Source organism: Cygnus atratus, chromosome 4 (genome assembly GCF_013377495.2).
Source record: "Cygnus atratus isolate AKBS03 ecotype Queensland, Australia chromosome 4, CAtr_DNAZoo_HiC_assembly, whole genome shotgun sequence".
In the NCBI taxonomy this organism is placed as follows: Eukaryota; Metazoa; Chordata; class Aves; order Anseriformes; family Anatidae; genus Cygnus; species Cygnus atratus.
In genome coordinates this window covers 26,510,126-26,525,455 of record NC_066365.1, presented here as the reverse complement: position 1 = coordinate 26,525,455, position 15,330 = coordinate 26,510,126, and the positions used below count along the sequence as shown (strand labels likewise).

At 40.0% G+C, this 15,330-nt stretch overlaps 1 protein-coding gene across 4 annotated transcripts in view; it reads left to right on the top strand.

Annotated features, from left to right (window-relative positions):
- CLCN3 (chloride voltage-gated channel 3) overlaps nt 1–15,330 on the top strand; it is a 62,293-nt gene that overhangs the window by 15,061 nt on the left and 31,902 nt on the right. The window contains exon 1 of one of the 4 annotated variants that reach the window (XM_035549562.2): nt 12,289–12,521. The exons of 2 other annotated variants lie outside the window; for them this stretch is intronic. In XM_035549562.2, the coding sequence (XP_035405455.1) occupies nt 12,443–12,521 (79 nt within the window). In that variant the 5' untranslated portion in view covers nt 12,289–12,442. Of the gene's footprint in view, nt 1–12,288; nt 12,522–15,330 lie in introns of those variants that run through there. One more of the 4 variants, XM_035549550.2, reaches the window with a different exon arrangement.

Below are 15,330 nucleotides of genomic sequence, written 5' to 3'. Positions count from 1 at the left end.
TAAAATTGAACTCAGCCTCTTGGTTTTTTATCACCCTTTCCTCTCCCGTTAACATTCAGTTGTCTTCCTGCCAAGCACTTCCTTCATGCACTTTCCTGTTTGCCACACTTAGCACTCAGATGTTGCCATTATAATTGATAGTTGTCGTATTGTTACAAGCATCCTTCCCATGTGTCTTCCTTTCATATCATCAGACAGGTCTTGAATGTGCAGTTATTTAACTTGTATACTGATACTTAAAAGTCCAGATACCCTCAATGTACATAAAAATTGTTTCTGCAGAATTACTTGAAGAACATCAGCATTAGGAAGTCCAGTACTTGGTAGTTAGGAAATTAAATGAACAATTGTCTTTCATGGGCACTATACTTCTGAATATCTGGCTTAATAAAAAAAAAAAAAGTGCCTTGCTTGTCTAACATAATACTTGTAACCTATATTAAAAGTCTGAAGCTACTGTGGTTATTGTTTATATAAATCCTCTCCATCACTTCAAGCTTTAATGAGAATTGCAGTTTGCAGTAAAATAAATAGTTTGAGCCAGTATTCTGCCTCTTGCTTGCTGTGAAATTATATCCATAAATTGGGCTAGGCAGGTGAGGTGGTTTTGTTTGTACCGCCAAAAGCAATGCTAATTGTTGCACATGCCAGCAGTTCCTATTGCATTGTGATGGTGAGGTGGTAGAACATGCACTGAAACATGAATGATGTTGTTGTTCCCGCACCCCCCAAACAGAAATTTTTGCTAATGGCATGTCTGCTTGCTACAACTCCAATAACCTCAGTAAGAGGTTGCAGTAGTAATAAGCATTATAACTTTATCGAAATGAATGATGATTTATGCATGGAAAATATTTTCTTAGAGTAAATCATAGTACATGTCCTAGCCAGAATCTGTTGTCAATTTTCTTTTCAAGGTGGTAAGAATATACCTCCCAAAAAAGTTTTAAATAAAGGCAGGAAGTGAGTATTTGTGTTAGTCATTCCTTAGGTTTTTATATGTGTAAGGTGGTTCGTGTGTGTTTAATTCAGCAAATCTCATGGAGAAGACCAAACAAGCACTTTCTTGATGGCCTGCATGCGCCCTTTTGTTTTTTTTATAGTTCTGTTACTGAATTAGCAGCAACTGTATTATTATTTTTTAAATACTCTTGTCCTTTAATTTTCTCTTTATTAACATTTTGATGTATTCATTCTGTTGAGCGTAAGTACAAGTGAATTCACCATATAGGATTTGTCCTGCTTCCTAGGAGGGCTCGGACTGTCCTGGTAACTGGAAGATGCCATGCTTCACAGCTCTGCAAGTCCTCCAGGACGCTGTCTGAATGCACAGACATTAGGTCTAGTGCTGTGCTTTAGCTTGTTGAGCCCTGCCAAAATCCAGAGCCATGTTTAGACGTATATTTCGTGTATTAAGTCTGTAGGTCTGGAAGAATTTGTGAGCCTGGTTTCTTCACAAGGTGTAGAAAGTGGCAATATAATGTATCTGCAGTTAAAATGATTGTGGAAGTAATGTAATTAAATTGATAGCTGCGTTGCTACAGAAAGTAAATCTAGAATACAGATGAGCTTGAAGCACAGACCTGAATTTATCCGATCCAGATAAGTTACTGTAGACAATAGTGTTCATCATAAATTTACCATTTATGTAGTAGAATACAAAATGATACATTTTTTAAAATCAAATCTGTGCAATGAGGGGAAGTAATGGATTAAGAAATTCTTTTTCATCTAATGATAATTGAACCATAAACTGCACATATATTATGCAGAGGAAAAGCTAACATGGAATTCTCAAACAATTGTCGTCATCGTTGTCCCCCATTCAGAGGACAGTAAATTAATGGAGTAAGTCTGCTCCTTTCAGTAGCCTTGGTAGGTCATTCAGCTGTCAGGACAGTGGTTCTCTCAAGCCTGCACAGTACTGCCATTCACATTACCAGTCATACTCAAGTACTTAACTGAGCCTTACAAAGCCATTGAGGCTATACTCAATGGTGAATATGCCTTCTGTTGAAAGCATATGGAAATGGGTCGATATTGGGGAATAACACTAATGACATAGCCTACTTGTTTCATGTGGGAAATTCCCTTCTGTTACGTGGGCCAAAATGAGAGAACATTAACTGGAATCAGCCTTCAGAAAGGCTTAACACCTAGATGTGTAGGTACCTTTACTATTTAGTTGATGGAGATGTGCCTTTCATTTAGTGTCACCTCTCATCTGCAATTTGAATGTTTTTTTTTGTGGTTCCGTGTGGGAGATTGACCATTAATGCTTTACAACAATCCTGTTTCTCCTAATGTCATCTGAAAGCGTGCATCTGAGAAGAATACAGAAGCTGTCAATATATAGTGTTACTGTACATGTCAGTATGTATAGTAATCATTTATCATAATTACATGCATAATTAATCATAAGATTGCTATGTTCTCCAGTGGCTGTTACCTTTACAGAAATTTCAGACTTAGCGGCAGCATTATGGCAAACACGTAGGCATCATGAAATGTGTTGAGTGTAGTGCGTTTTAACGTGTTGAGTTGATATGCACATGGAGGCTTGGATGGCTTACACCATAGCCTTGGCTAGAAGGGATACTGCCTGTCAGCTTTGATCAGAACTTGCTTTTATTGCTCAGCAAAACGAATATCTTGGTAGTAGTCAAGTTAATGTTTTACCTCATTAAACTGCTGTCTAATGAGAAGCATGGTGATGTTATACTGATAGTAGAAATACGTGACTTCTTATAGGGAGGAAGTCTTACCAATGCTTATACGTGCTGTGTATTTCCATGTATGCAGTCTTTTTATTTTTTTAATGAAAGAAAATGCGGATCATTGCCATGATGATCTGTGTGTTTTACTTTTAGACTCTTTGGTAGCTTCTTGTTAGGTCAATTTAAACACTTCATACTTGCCATTAAAAAGCTATCAGTTCTTTAATACTTAAGCCAGATAAACTAATAATTCCTCTTTTGAATATTATAGGAGGAGATCTACAGTACTTAGTTTAAAAAAAAAGTTAGGCTGGAGTAGTACGCTGTCTTCCATTATTTTAATGGGGAGGCAGGGGGAATCCTTCTAAACAGAAGTGAAATGAATGGAGATGTACTACCAGATTACTATTTTAACTAGTAAATGAATGAGAAGACTAAATGTCTAACCGATGCTTTTTCTCTTAGCATAGGCTTGCTTTGCCTTTCTCTGAAATCTGAGACACCCAATCCTTGGCTAGTGGCTGGGCCTGAATTTCTTAACAAGTGTGTTAGTTCTTTTTTCTTTTCTCCTTTTATGATTTTGGTTTCAACAACTAGTGAGGTGAAACTGAGAGGTCCCTGTGATTTTATTCAGAATTGATGTTTGTTTATATGATGTAAGAGAGGACTGCATCAATTTATATTTAATTAATTGTAAGGTAAGTTCAGGAGCAAGGTGGATTTTTCGTAATGTCAGACTGCAAATTTTTCAAGGCTCTGACTGAAATCAGATGATTAAACCTTATTTGCAATTAAAAATGGTTTGCAAACAAATGATCTCACTGGTGTTTACATCTCTAGGTACTTTGATCTGTCTGTGGGAGTCTGAGTCCTGTAAGAGCTTGGCATTCTTTTCAATAGCTACAGTGCTTCTTGCTTGAGTTGAAGGAGGAGCTTAGTTGCTTATGTTGTGACTTCATGTGGAGACAGTTTACAGTCTGGCATATGGTGTTAACGTCAAATTGGCAATAGTTAACCTTAATATGACAACCTGTAAACTGGAAATTCAAAAGCTGCTGCTATAGCCACCAGTACCTACTTGCAGCAATAGCAGTGCCACTGAAAAAAAGAATATGCCAGCAGGTAATGGTGTAAAATACTGTGGTTATCCTATACTGGCCTTACCTATGGGTTGGAGACCTTTGTCTAAAGTACGGTGAAAGACCAAAGCAGTCCATTTTTAGTGCCCTGAAGGGGCACTAAATGGTAACATTAAAAAAATATGGCATAGTCAACTAATACAGCATTATTTGAGGAACAGAAGGTAATTATCAGCAATTGCAGGTGGTTCTTCATAACAAATAAATTCCGATCACCTAAGAGGTTAATTGTTCAAGAAGAATCTAGATACTACCTTTTCCAACAACACATGAATATCCTCTCGTGTGCTTTTTTCTACTTAGCTATCACAGTGATAAAGAAAATAAAGAATACAAAGATATAAAGGAAAGGAACTTTTCCTGCATGAAGAACTTAAGTTCCTGTTTCATTATTTGTGCGGGAAAGTTTCATTAACAGAATCTTCCTGTTATCCATAGATGACGTGAGAAAGGGTCTTGAAAGTCATGTCGTACTATCGGTGTGGTTTGTTTTCTATACGTGGTACAAAACTGACTGGACTGAACAGTTTGACATGTCTGTACTAACTTGGAAAATAGGTTGTATATAACTTAGAAATATTTCCATTGAAGGGCTTGATGTTCTTTTTAGGTAGGGAATATATTTGGTCTTGAATGATTCTGAACAAAAGGAAGCATGAGATAACTTGTCCTGATCACAAGGGCAAGCATAAAACACAGCTAGTTTGTGTGACATAGTTAAACTGTCAGTTACTGCTTACAGACCTCTTTTTTTCCTATTTAACTGTTGTTAGAGCTGCAGACATTTTGCCTGTGCTCCATAGTACTAACGTGCCTGAAAACAAGGTATCCGACAATATAGAACCATGTTTTCTTTTATCTTTTTTCCATTAGTAATGAATTAAGTTAATTTTGCTCATCTATCTGGAACATAGTTGCTATGCACTATATTTGCATAGATAACTGTCTAATTAATAAGGTTCTTCTTTCCAGGATTTCAAAATCCTTGGCAGAAAACAGTAACAGAAAAGTTGTCTGGAAGGCTCTTGGGTTAAGGGAAATAATGTTTCTTTTTCTTAGTTGTTAGATGAGTGAGTTGCAGGTGTTTGAAATGTCTTTTTTATCTTACCTGTTCACCATGATGGTGCTTTTCTTTAACTCAGATGTTGCGCCAGCAGTTTTGTATATGGCTGAGAGTCTTTCTAAACCTAGTGGTGGCTTCCAGGTTTTTAGTTCATATCAGTGGATCTTTTCTTCCACAGACTTCCTTTGTGAAGTTGTTTAGCACCCTCACCATCCTTTGGCAAGCTGCAACAGCTTAGTTGCATTTTATTTGAAGAATCATTACCTTTTTTTTAATTTTTATTTTGAACCAAAATCCAGGTATAAATACTACTGAGAGCATGTATAACTGCCACAGTCTTGACTAGGTTAACACTTGCCGATGCATTAGCATGGACTGACACAGAGACTACTTCATCACTCGCCCTTGTAAAGCCTAAATGCTTAAGCTCTTCTTTTTCTTGATAGTTGCAGCTGTGGAAAGTCTTTCTGCTGAGACATCGGGTTTGTAGGGGGTGTTATCAAGCTTATTGAAGTGAGACTGCTGTTGATACAAAAAGGTTTGATATGAAACTAGGACAGAGTGACCTGAAACTGGGATGGCTTGACTGTCTTGCCAAATACAGGTACTCTGATATCGTGCATTGACTACGCACGTAGAAACTGACTGGGATTAGCATGTAGATGGATGGCATAGTGCTGTCACTGTGAGAGGTGGCAGTGACCCCTTTTAAGGGGGTAGAGAGGAAAGAATTGTCAATTAAAATCCCAAGTCTCCCAGGAGAAGAACTGCATCAGAGCAATGATTTGATTACAGCAAATCAGTGAGTGGTGTATTAATCACCAGTATGAGATATCAAATCATTTGCAGCTTATGTTTTGCTATACCTCTATGCAATGTATGCTACTGAGCAAAAATTTGTCCTTGCCTTTTCTTTGTAGTGCACTTGATCGTCTAAAATAGTAACTCTAAGAGCTCTTTTATTAGAACAGATGGTTGAAAAATAAATACTGATTTCCATTGCTACTTATTTCCTTCGCTTATCAGTTGCTTCTTTTCCAGGTTAAGGATTTCTGGTTTACTTAGTTGGACCTTGCAGCTGTCCCATGCTTTGGATCATTTTTACTGCCTCCTTCTGAACTTTTTCTAGTATCTGTAACTTAAGGGAGGGATGAGATCTTCATGCAGTATTGGGAAGATAGGCATGTCGTGGAAACAGAGTAGCAACCTTCAATTTTATTCTGACCACTACTGAGTATTGAGCTCACAGTTCCACAGAATTCAAATATGCCTGGCATAGTGTAGTATTAACAAAATTGCTGATGACACGACATCTGTGTTCATACAGTTTATGTATGGAGAAGATTTAATATTCTTGAAGATAAGAAGTAAGCTTAATATAGATGGCATGTCTAGTGAGACGTGTACCTGTTGGTGTTATGATTTTTATCCCTTGCACATACAGCTTGAACAGCAGGTGGGAAATACTGGCCAAAACTAAACAACCCCAAAGCAGGAAAAGGGCAATCTAACAGCTAAAACCTGTTTCTTTAAAAAAAAAAAAAAAAAAAAAAAGATAGGAAGTAGCTAAGAGGCTCTTAGAGAATAAGAGAAAGCAACGTGATCTCATGCATGCAGAAAATAGGCTGCGTTTCTTTCACAATCTTCCCTGCCTGATTAGTACAGTAACAACAGATATTTTAAGTAAAGCTGACCAAATAAAAAAAAAAAAAAAGGGGAGGCGGGGAAAGCACTTCTCCTGGCTGATAACTCTGCATAGTCCATTTATCATAAGGGTTTTCTTCCATCACCGATGGGGTGGATGTCAAGAACAGTGTGGTGGACAACCCCAGAAAAAAAAAGAAGTGAAAAGAAACCTGAAGGAAATAGGCTTGTCTTCATTTTTTTTTCAGGCTAAGTGATCAAAGTAGTCTTTAGGGCCAAAGGCTTATTTTTTTTATATTTTATTTTTGGTCTTATGTATTAACATTGTACCATGTTTTCATTATTTTCTCTTTCTATTTCTTCTTCTGCCCTGAACCTTTGCCTGGTGATGGGGAGCCTTTACTCATATTTCACTGATGTGCAGTGAAGGTTCAGCTATCCTAAGGGGGAAGTCAGTCTCAGAATTCATTACACAATGTGTTTGTGGCTCTGTGACCTGTTCTACTGCATTGTTTGCTAGTTGGGTTTGACTTCAATTATCTTCCTTGCCTGGCCAGTGAGTACTAGCACCACTGGAAGTTATACAACACTGTAAAATTCAAGAACCTGTGGTTGGCCAATGAAGAAGCAAGCTTATTAGGCTAGATCGTAGAATAAAGTGTTCTCTGCTGGATGAAATGATTGTGAGCAAAATTAAGTAACAGGTTTGGGGGAAACAAACAATTGTGGGGGAGAAAAAGCACCTGTAATTATGAAAACAAACTATTTTTTTTCCTTTATAAGAAAATGAAAATATAATAAAGCTCAGAGTGTATTACTGTTAAGCACATTCCTCTGGGCTTTCTTCCCATTTTGTTTAAGACCCATCTGCCTTTAAGTACTCAGCAGCATATGTTATAAATTTGTTTGCTTTTGCGATATATTTTGTCTTAAATTTTCCATGTTATAGTCTGTCTCATTGAGGCTTTTGATGAGGTAGCAATGGAAACAGTTTAACGGAGTCTGTCTGTGGCTTGATACAGAGCTGGGAAGCCTTTTGCCAACACTGTTGTGATCAAGCACATGATTTTATGTAATGCTAATGAGTGAAGGAAGTTCAGGTCTCTGTAATGTTAAGATATCAAAAAAATATATATATCATTTTTACTGTGTCTAATCTAAAGGTATGTATGACTTGTATGACTGTTTTTTTTCTTTCTCTCCTGTGATGGCACCTTTAAGTTATCTCATCCTGGACGGTGCGATGGAACTGGGAGGTGTGTGTTTGTCTTTCTTGCATTGTCCTTAGTTTTCCTTTTGCCGGCCCTGCTGTGTGACCCAGATGAGAAAGTTGCATGATTTTGTACAGGAAGAACCAAGTCAGACTGAAGGGGCTGCAAGGTTAGTAAACTGAGACAAAGGAAGCAAAAGGAGAAGGCAAGACGGTGGAATGATTGGGTCTGGGCTTAGTTTAGCCACGTGGATTGAGAAAAGGATGAATGAAAGGAAATTAGGAAAAAGGCAGGAGAATAAAGCAGGAAGGAAAAGGAATGGAAATGAAAGGAATGGGAAAGGGTAGATTTTGAGAGATTTTGTGTGTTCTTTGCATACCCTGTTGTACGTGGATGCTTCCATATGTAGCCATCAATGGAGGGAACACATGGGTTCAAGTCCTTTCAAAATGGTTGGAGATGGTAGCTGTTTTGAGAGAGAGCTCTCTTATGTTGCGTTTTCAAGGGAACACTATCTTTTAGCTCTGCTGAGGGAGAAGCTTTCATTTTGAATAATAGGAAAGGAAATGACCGTGAAGAGTCACTAAAATCTTTTGTATTGGTCACAGTAACGTTTGTAATTATCTGACATGTTTTTGTCATCTCTTGTTATTTGAGATCATTCAGCATTGTCAGTCTTACATTTGGAATTTCATAAAAGACCTGATTTTTATTTTCATTACCTGGTGCAATGAAATTATATAGTCTGTGATCAGAATGAGCCAAATAATTGAGGGAATTGAGAAAATGTTTGGCTTGTATGTAGTAAGGTGTTCAGCTGTATTATTTAAACTCAGCTTACTTCTTAATTTGATATGGTAGAATAGTGCTTCAGAATTAAGGTCGTCTCCTCAGCCCTGGCTAAGGAGGCTGGCATACCTCAGTGATGCTCCCCTACATTTCATTGGCTTTGTTGTGTCACCTCAAAACACCTTTCCCTTGGTTATCCTGATTTGTCTAACCTCTAACTTATTCTGGTATGTTCAGATAATTTATAGATAATATTTCTTCTCCCTCCTCCTAAAAGAAAAAAGATACGGTATGGAGGAGGATTAAGGTAACTTTTTTCATTATCAGCCTGTTTTAAAGGTGTGTCACCCAAATACATTGTGGTATTTCCAGAACAATGGACTTAAAGCCCTTTTCTGCAAAGATAGATGCATCTAAATGATGTTTAAGAACAGTACGTGCCTGTTGAGAACAATGGAAACACTCAGATGCATGAAGCTGTTTGGGCATGGAGGATTTCTGGGATTGAGGCCTTAGAGTATAATTATTGTGATGAAATCTCTTTGAAAGCAAGCTACTCTATAAACCTGCTGTTTACATATGAGCTTTCTTATGCACTAAATTGGCTGTTTTTAAGGGGTTCTCAGTCACTGAAAATAAAGCTATTGTAAAACTAAATTTAGGCTGTACCAGTGTTCATAACGTTATATGCTCCGTAATACCCAAAATACCTCCTTAACTACAGACACCATTTCACTAGCTACAATTTTGGGTTTTGCAGGACTTCACAATAGAAATAGCTGACATGCTCTTGAATATACAGTTATCAGACAGTTAAAGGCAGACACTTCTTCAAATGAGTTAGAAAAGGAATACTTTGGAAACATTAAATTGTATAGACTTTTAGAGATGGATAAAATGACTGTCTTACTTTGGTCAGGTTAGCATGCAGTGTCTTTTTCTCTTTTTGTTTTTGCTGCTTAAAATAAACAAGACCAGCGTGTAGGGAAGGTAATACATGCGGTGGCAGTGGTTATGAACAATGAGAACACAAGCTGCTGGTAACTGAGAAGGGAAGATGACTGTTCTGCTTTTTAGGATGATACAAAGAACTGTGTTTGGCAGCCTGTCTACGAGTGGTGACCTTGGAAAAGCTATTGCAATTTAATATTAGATAGGCTCTTAAAGATTTATGTAGCAAATACAAAGTTGTATCTGTTTTACATTGCAGACTTCATTTTCTGTCATAGCAAAGGTCTTATCAGGTAAGTCCTCTAGCTAGTTATCCTTTATCCTTTCCAGTCCGGTCTGGATTTTAGACTTCTGTAGAAACTTTGCATGGGCCTTAATCCAGTGAACAGGTTTAGGTTACCAGGTTAGCCGTTTCTCTGCTCTAACAAATTTTTATTGTCAGTTCAAAGGCCTTCAGTAACAATATCTGAAACTAGTTGTGATCTTCCAGCCCGTGTTATACAAGTTCTTTATAACCTCTATTCCATATTTTTTTCTCCAGTGTGGAGTTGAGTTTATAGTGTTGTCTTCTGTAATCAACATATAATAAATGCACTAACAGTTCATTCTCTAGTAATTCTTTCTTCAGATTACCAAAATTGGTAATCTTTCTGCCACAATGACTTTTTCTTTACATGTAATAGAAGATTCTTTCTAGGTATGGAATTGAGAATGTGCAAGAGTTTCTACTGCACTTCCTTTTAAGTTAAAGTCCTATGGATAATTTAGAGTTCAGAGGTGGTTTTATGCTGAAAATTTTGGGCGTCTTCTGTGGTGCCAGGGCGTGTTTTTTTCAGTGATACCACAGTAGGATAGCACTTTTGTGACTGTGTATCCATAGTCACAAAAGTCATCGTCTGTCTTTCTCCTGACTTTTTCATTGTTTAAGATGCATCTTATTTAAGGGTTTTACATGTTAATTTTTGGGTGGATATTAAATCCTCTAGGTTTTACATTTTTTTTTCCAGGTACAAAAATAAATTAATGCATATAGGGTCTGAAAGTCATTTATGGATGCTCACAAACTTGAGGATTGAGTAGTTCTTGTTGAAAAGGTGATTGTAGGAGGCCACCCTTCAGAAAGCAATTCTTTGTATAGATGACAGCAAATGGAGATGTCTCCAACTCAGAAGACACCAATATTTTAGAACTGAGCTATCTCCAGGGTTACCTCTGTCTTAGAGACAAGATAGGTTTTTTTTTTTTTTCTTTAACTTTAGTTTGCTACAGGGCTCACACGCATTTTTTCTTTTATTCTCACACTTTTCTATTTTCAAATCTCTAGATACCAGCGTTTTCTCAACACTTGTACTGGAGCCATATTTTTAAGATTTGATATATTACAGGTCTGTGAAGCAAGTACAGTGTTTCTTTATCCTACTCTGTGCTCAGCAAGATCGCTTACAGTATGTGGCTTGTAACATTGGCAATGGCTTATAAAACAAACAACTCCCTTAAGGACCCATTTGGAAAACTGTTTAAGAAACCAGTGCATTTGAAAACTAACATAGTTGGCTATCAGTCATAGTACAGAGGTGAAAAGGCAAGCATAGTAAAATGAATCCCTTTCCTTCTGTTCTGTGTGCATGAAACTGAAGCAAGGCCTTGATGCTGCAGATGGGCACTGTTCTCTGCACAGTCTGTGTGTAAAAGATCTCATGTGAAACAAGTTTTGTATCACAAATTGCCAGATAGGAACAGTACAAGGTTGAACAGCAAACATACATCGTATCTGTATATAAGTTTATAGAAACATCAGGTTCAATGCAAGCACTCCTGCTGCACATGCCTGTGTATCGGCATGTGCACATGCTTCATCAAAAATACCATTCCATTATTTTTTTCTTAGCAGTATTCAGACTGAAAATAAATTATTTAAGAAAACCATTCTGTTATCAACCAATCAGCGCTAATGCAATTCTAGTTCTTGTGTCACATGCCTTTGAAAGCAAATGCTTACATATTTGCTTTTAATACCAAGGTAGCAGGAAGCAGTATATTTATATACATGGAAATACATGGGCAAACTGAGTGCTGTTTTTGTGCATTTGAAGTGAGTTTAGCCGTTATGTCTTCAGATATTCATTACTGAAGTGCTTGGGTTTTGCCCAAGCTGTGTCAGTAGCTGTTTTATCGGGTGTTCCCCAGATGCCTGGGTTAGCGCTCGGCGTTGCTGCCACGTCAGTGCCTGTGCTTCTTATGGGACTCGGAGCATTTGGCCACTGTGTAGTGCACTGAAAGCCCGAGTAGGGACTTGTGTTTACTACACTGTGTTTTTTTTTCTCATTTCTCTTCCCTCTGAGCTTTTTAATAGAATATGGATGTTGTGCTGTTATAGTACCAGAATAATCACCCCGAAGCACGGGGAGAGACGGGCACAGTGCAGCCAGCTACGCGCTGTCATGCCGCCCTTGCTGCTCGACGTTACCCCTGCAGCTGGCTGCTGCGGGGGGAGGTTAGCCCCCGCAGTGGGGCAGCTCTTCCTCAGCGCTCGCCATCTCCCGCTGGGAAAGCCGTGGCCCCACCAGCGCCGTGGGCTCTCCCACGTCCCCCGGGCGGCGGCGGGGCTGGTGACCGCGCAGCCCCTGAGGGGGCCGGGAGCCCGCCTCAGTCGGCCCGGCCCCGGCTCGCGTCAGCGCCCGCCCGGGCGGCCCCGTGCCCGGCCCCGTGACGCAGCCGCCGGCGGGCCCTGGCGGCGCCTCCCCGTGACGGCACGGGGCGGGGCCCGCTCCTGCGCCCCGGCCGCCTCCGGCTCCGCGTCCGGCTCCGGTGTCGGTCCCGCTCCGGCTCCGCTGGGGGTCCCGGCGCGGCATGGCCCCGGCCCCGGCCCTGGGCTGACAGCGGCCGCCGCCCCCCCGCGCCGGCGGCCCGGCTGCTGGCGCCGCGGCCATGGACGCCCCTGCCGATCCCTACCTGCCCTACGACGGGGGAGGAGACGGCATTCCGCTCCGCGAGCTGCACAAGCGAGGTACCGCCGCGGGCACCCGCCCGCCGCCACAGCGCCCCCGCCGGGCTCCGGCCGCCGCCCCTCCCGCGCACCCAGGCGAGGCGGCCCGGGGCTGGGCAGGCCCGAGCGGGCAGGCTCCGCGGGGCCGCCCGCCCTGCCCCACCGGCACAGCCGTCGCCCTCCCGGGGGGCCCGGAACCTCCCCTGCCTGCCCCGGGGCCGGGCCCGCCGGCGGCTGCGTGAAGGGGGAGCGGGAGCCGCGGGAGGGCGGCGCGCCCCCGGAGCTACGGCTGAGGAGAGCGGCGGGGAGCGCTCCCCTCTGCGCCGCGGCTTGCGAGGGGGCAGGTCGAAAACAAGGCAGCGTTGCCAGAAAAAGCCTCTTCTGAGCCTGCCCTTTGCTTCTTACCCCCAACTCAGAGCAGAACGGCCGCTGTAAAGATGCGCTATCTCAAAAAAGTGAGACAAGTTCGAGTAGGAATGAATGAGTGACGCCTCGAAATTCTGAGGACGTCTCCCATTTCACTGGGTTAGCTGCTTAAACCTTGGTGTTTAAGAACAGTAAACGCGATAATTGCTCACTTCAGTTTCGTTTAAATCGGCTAATCTAAAATTAGAAGCTTATCAACATTTATGGCTGCTGGCGGTGGCATTAAAGAGGAGGTACGCTGAGAATAAGGATCATTTACATAAGATTTTTTTTTCCCTCTATTTTAGTCTGTTGTGTCTTTCCTCATCATCTCTTACTTGTTTAAATAAATTAGGTCATACTTTCTTTTGTTTTCATCTGGCGTCTTCATCTGTTTTAATGCTTTACACAAAAGGTTATTGTTGTCTTTTTCTGATTCTTAAGGTGTTTACCAGCATATGTTAAGAATATCAACAAGTTCTAACATGGCTTAGGGTATTTTAAGACAAGGAAATTTTTAACCTTTTGCTGCTACTTTTTGACCACAGTATTCTCTGCGCAGATCATAATTGTATAGCAGGTAGCTGGATAGTTTTCTATGTCAAATTTTAGAATCCCTTATGAGAAATTGAGGATGGTACTTTTCTAATACATCTGCGAGGTGTGAAGTAGATCTCTTTAGATTGCTGTCTTTTTTCAGATAGGTGTGAAAATGAGTTGGCTGTACATGCTGATTACCTGAAATGGTAGACTGTAGATCCCTGAAACATTGAAACAACAAGTAGATTCCTAAAACATCCCTGTTAATTACACTTCCAAGCTCTGCAGATTATAGTTGGACATTGAAACCTGATCAGTTTTATTATATGCCTGGAAACTAGCAGATTTTAGTTGATTTTGCAATACAAAAAGTAGAGAATTGCAGTGCAAAATGGTGTCTGGCACGTTAGAGTTTAGCTTTTAAGCATACGATCTACAAACACTGTAATGAAAACAGTCGGGGCTGGACTGAGTGTTTGCATCTCGGTGATATCACAAGGCACCAGCGGGAGAATTCCCTGTTGTGACTGGTTGAGTTTTGCAGTTGTTTCATTGAATTCTGTTGCTTCCAGTGTTCTGAAATAGTATTCAAACCCAGTGCTTATTCAGTTTGCTACTGTGAGCTCTGATTAAAACAGCCAAGCAAAACCCCACGATTTTGATTGCTGCCATAATCTCCTGCAAATCTTAATTTGTCAAGTGCATATGACTCATATGAAAATTGCTTCTCCAGACCATAGTTTGTGCCACAGATTTCATTAAAATTTGTGTATTTTTCCTGCTGATCTGTAATACCACCGTAATCCTTGTTACTGTCATTAGCTATCAAAATAAGTCTTAAAAATGGGAACAAAGGCTTAAACTTAAAAGTGAATTCTTTATACTTATTACATTAGCTACAAATCTGGACAAAGATACTACCAAGATGTTTCTCCCTCATGTAGATTTCAGAGCATTATAATAAGAAGTTAGGAGAAAATAGATAAAGATACTTTGAGAAAAGAAACATAGTTGTTAAGGCCTGTGGAATTTCTTTCTTTATTCACATAGTGACAGCTCGGTCCTGCAGCGTAATGTTCACGTCTTGCAAAACTGCTTTGTAACAGCAAAGCATTTCTTGTACTAATTGACTGCAGTGGCTCGCCTGAAGTGACTGAACCTCAGCAATGATGAAATGACTGTTTAACACATTAGGGGTCTTTGAGGTTTAATTAACAGGCTTTACTAACATTGGATGAGATGAAATGCAAAATATTGTACTTATTATTATTACATTTGACCCATTGGCTTGCATTAGGAAGATATTTTAGTTTTCTTAGTGGGAATATGCTGTGAAACATCAAACGGAAATATTCTTAACGTATGACAAGATAAACAATTAATATATATTTACTACTTGTCATTTTATTGGGGGGGGAACAAGTAGTGTCCAATAATATCTGTTTTTGTTATCTGGCCTTCCTTTAACCTCCTCTGTCCCAATACTTCTCTTTATGTGGTACTAAACACATCATTCCAGACCTCCTTACCCTCCCAGGTATACTGAAATATAACTGCAGGAACAGAGTTCACTTCTAGTCTTCTCTGTGGTAATAAAATGAGTTAAAAATACTACTTCTCTCCTTTAGAGAGCATTTTTAAGTCCTGATTCAGGACTGCATATATAACAAGTAACTGACATATACACTTTCTCAGAAGAATTTATTATATATAATAAGCCACATAGTGTAATATATATTGTATAAATAAGTTGTTCTTTGTGTTACTCATTTGTTTGCCCTTGGATTTATTTTTGCATCATTCTTTTTAGCTGGACCCATATGATAGTTCCTAATTATCAGCATCTCGTTTGTCTTCCAGCTGTTCATGGACATGTTCACACTCC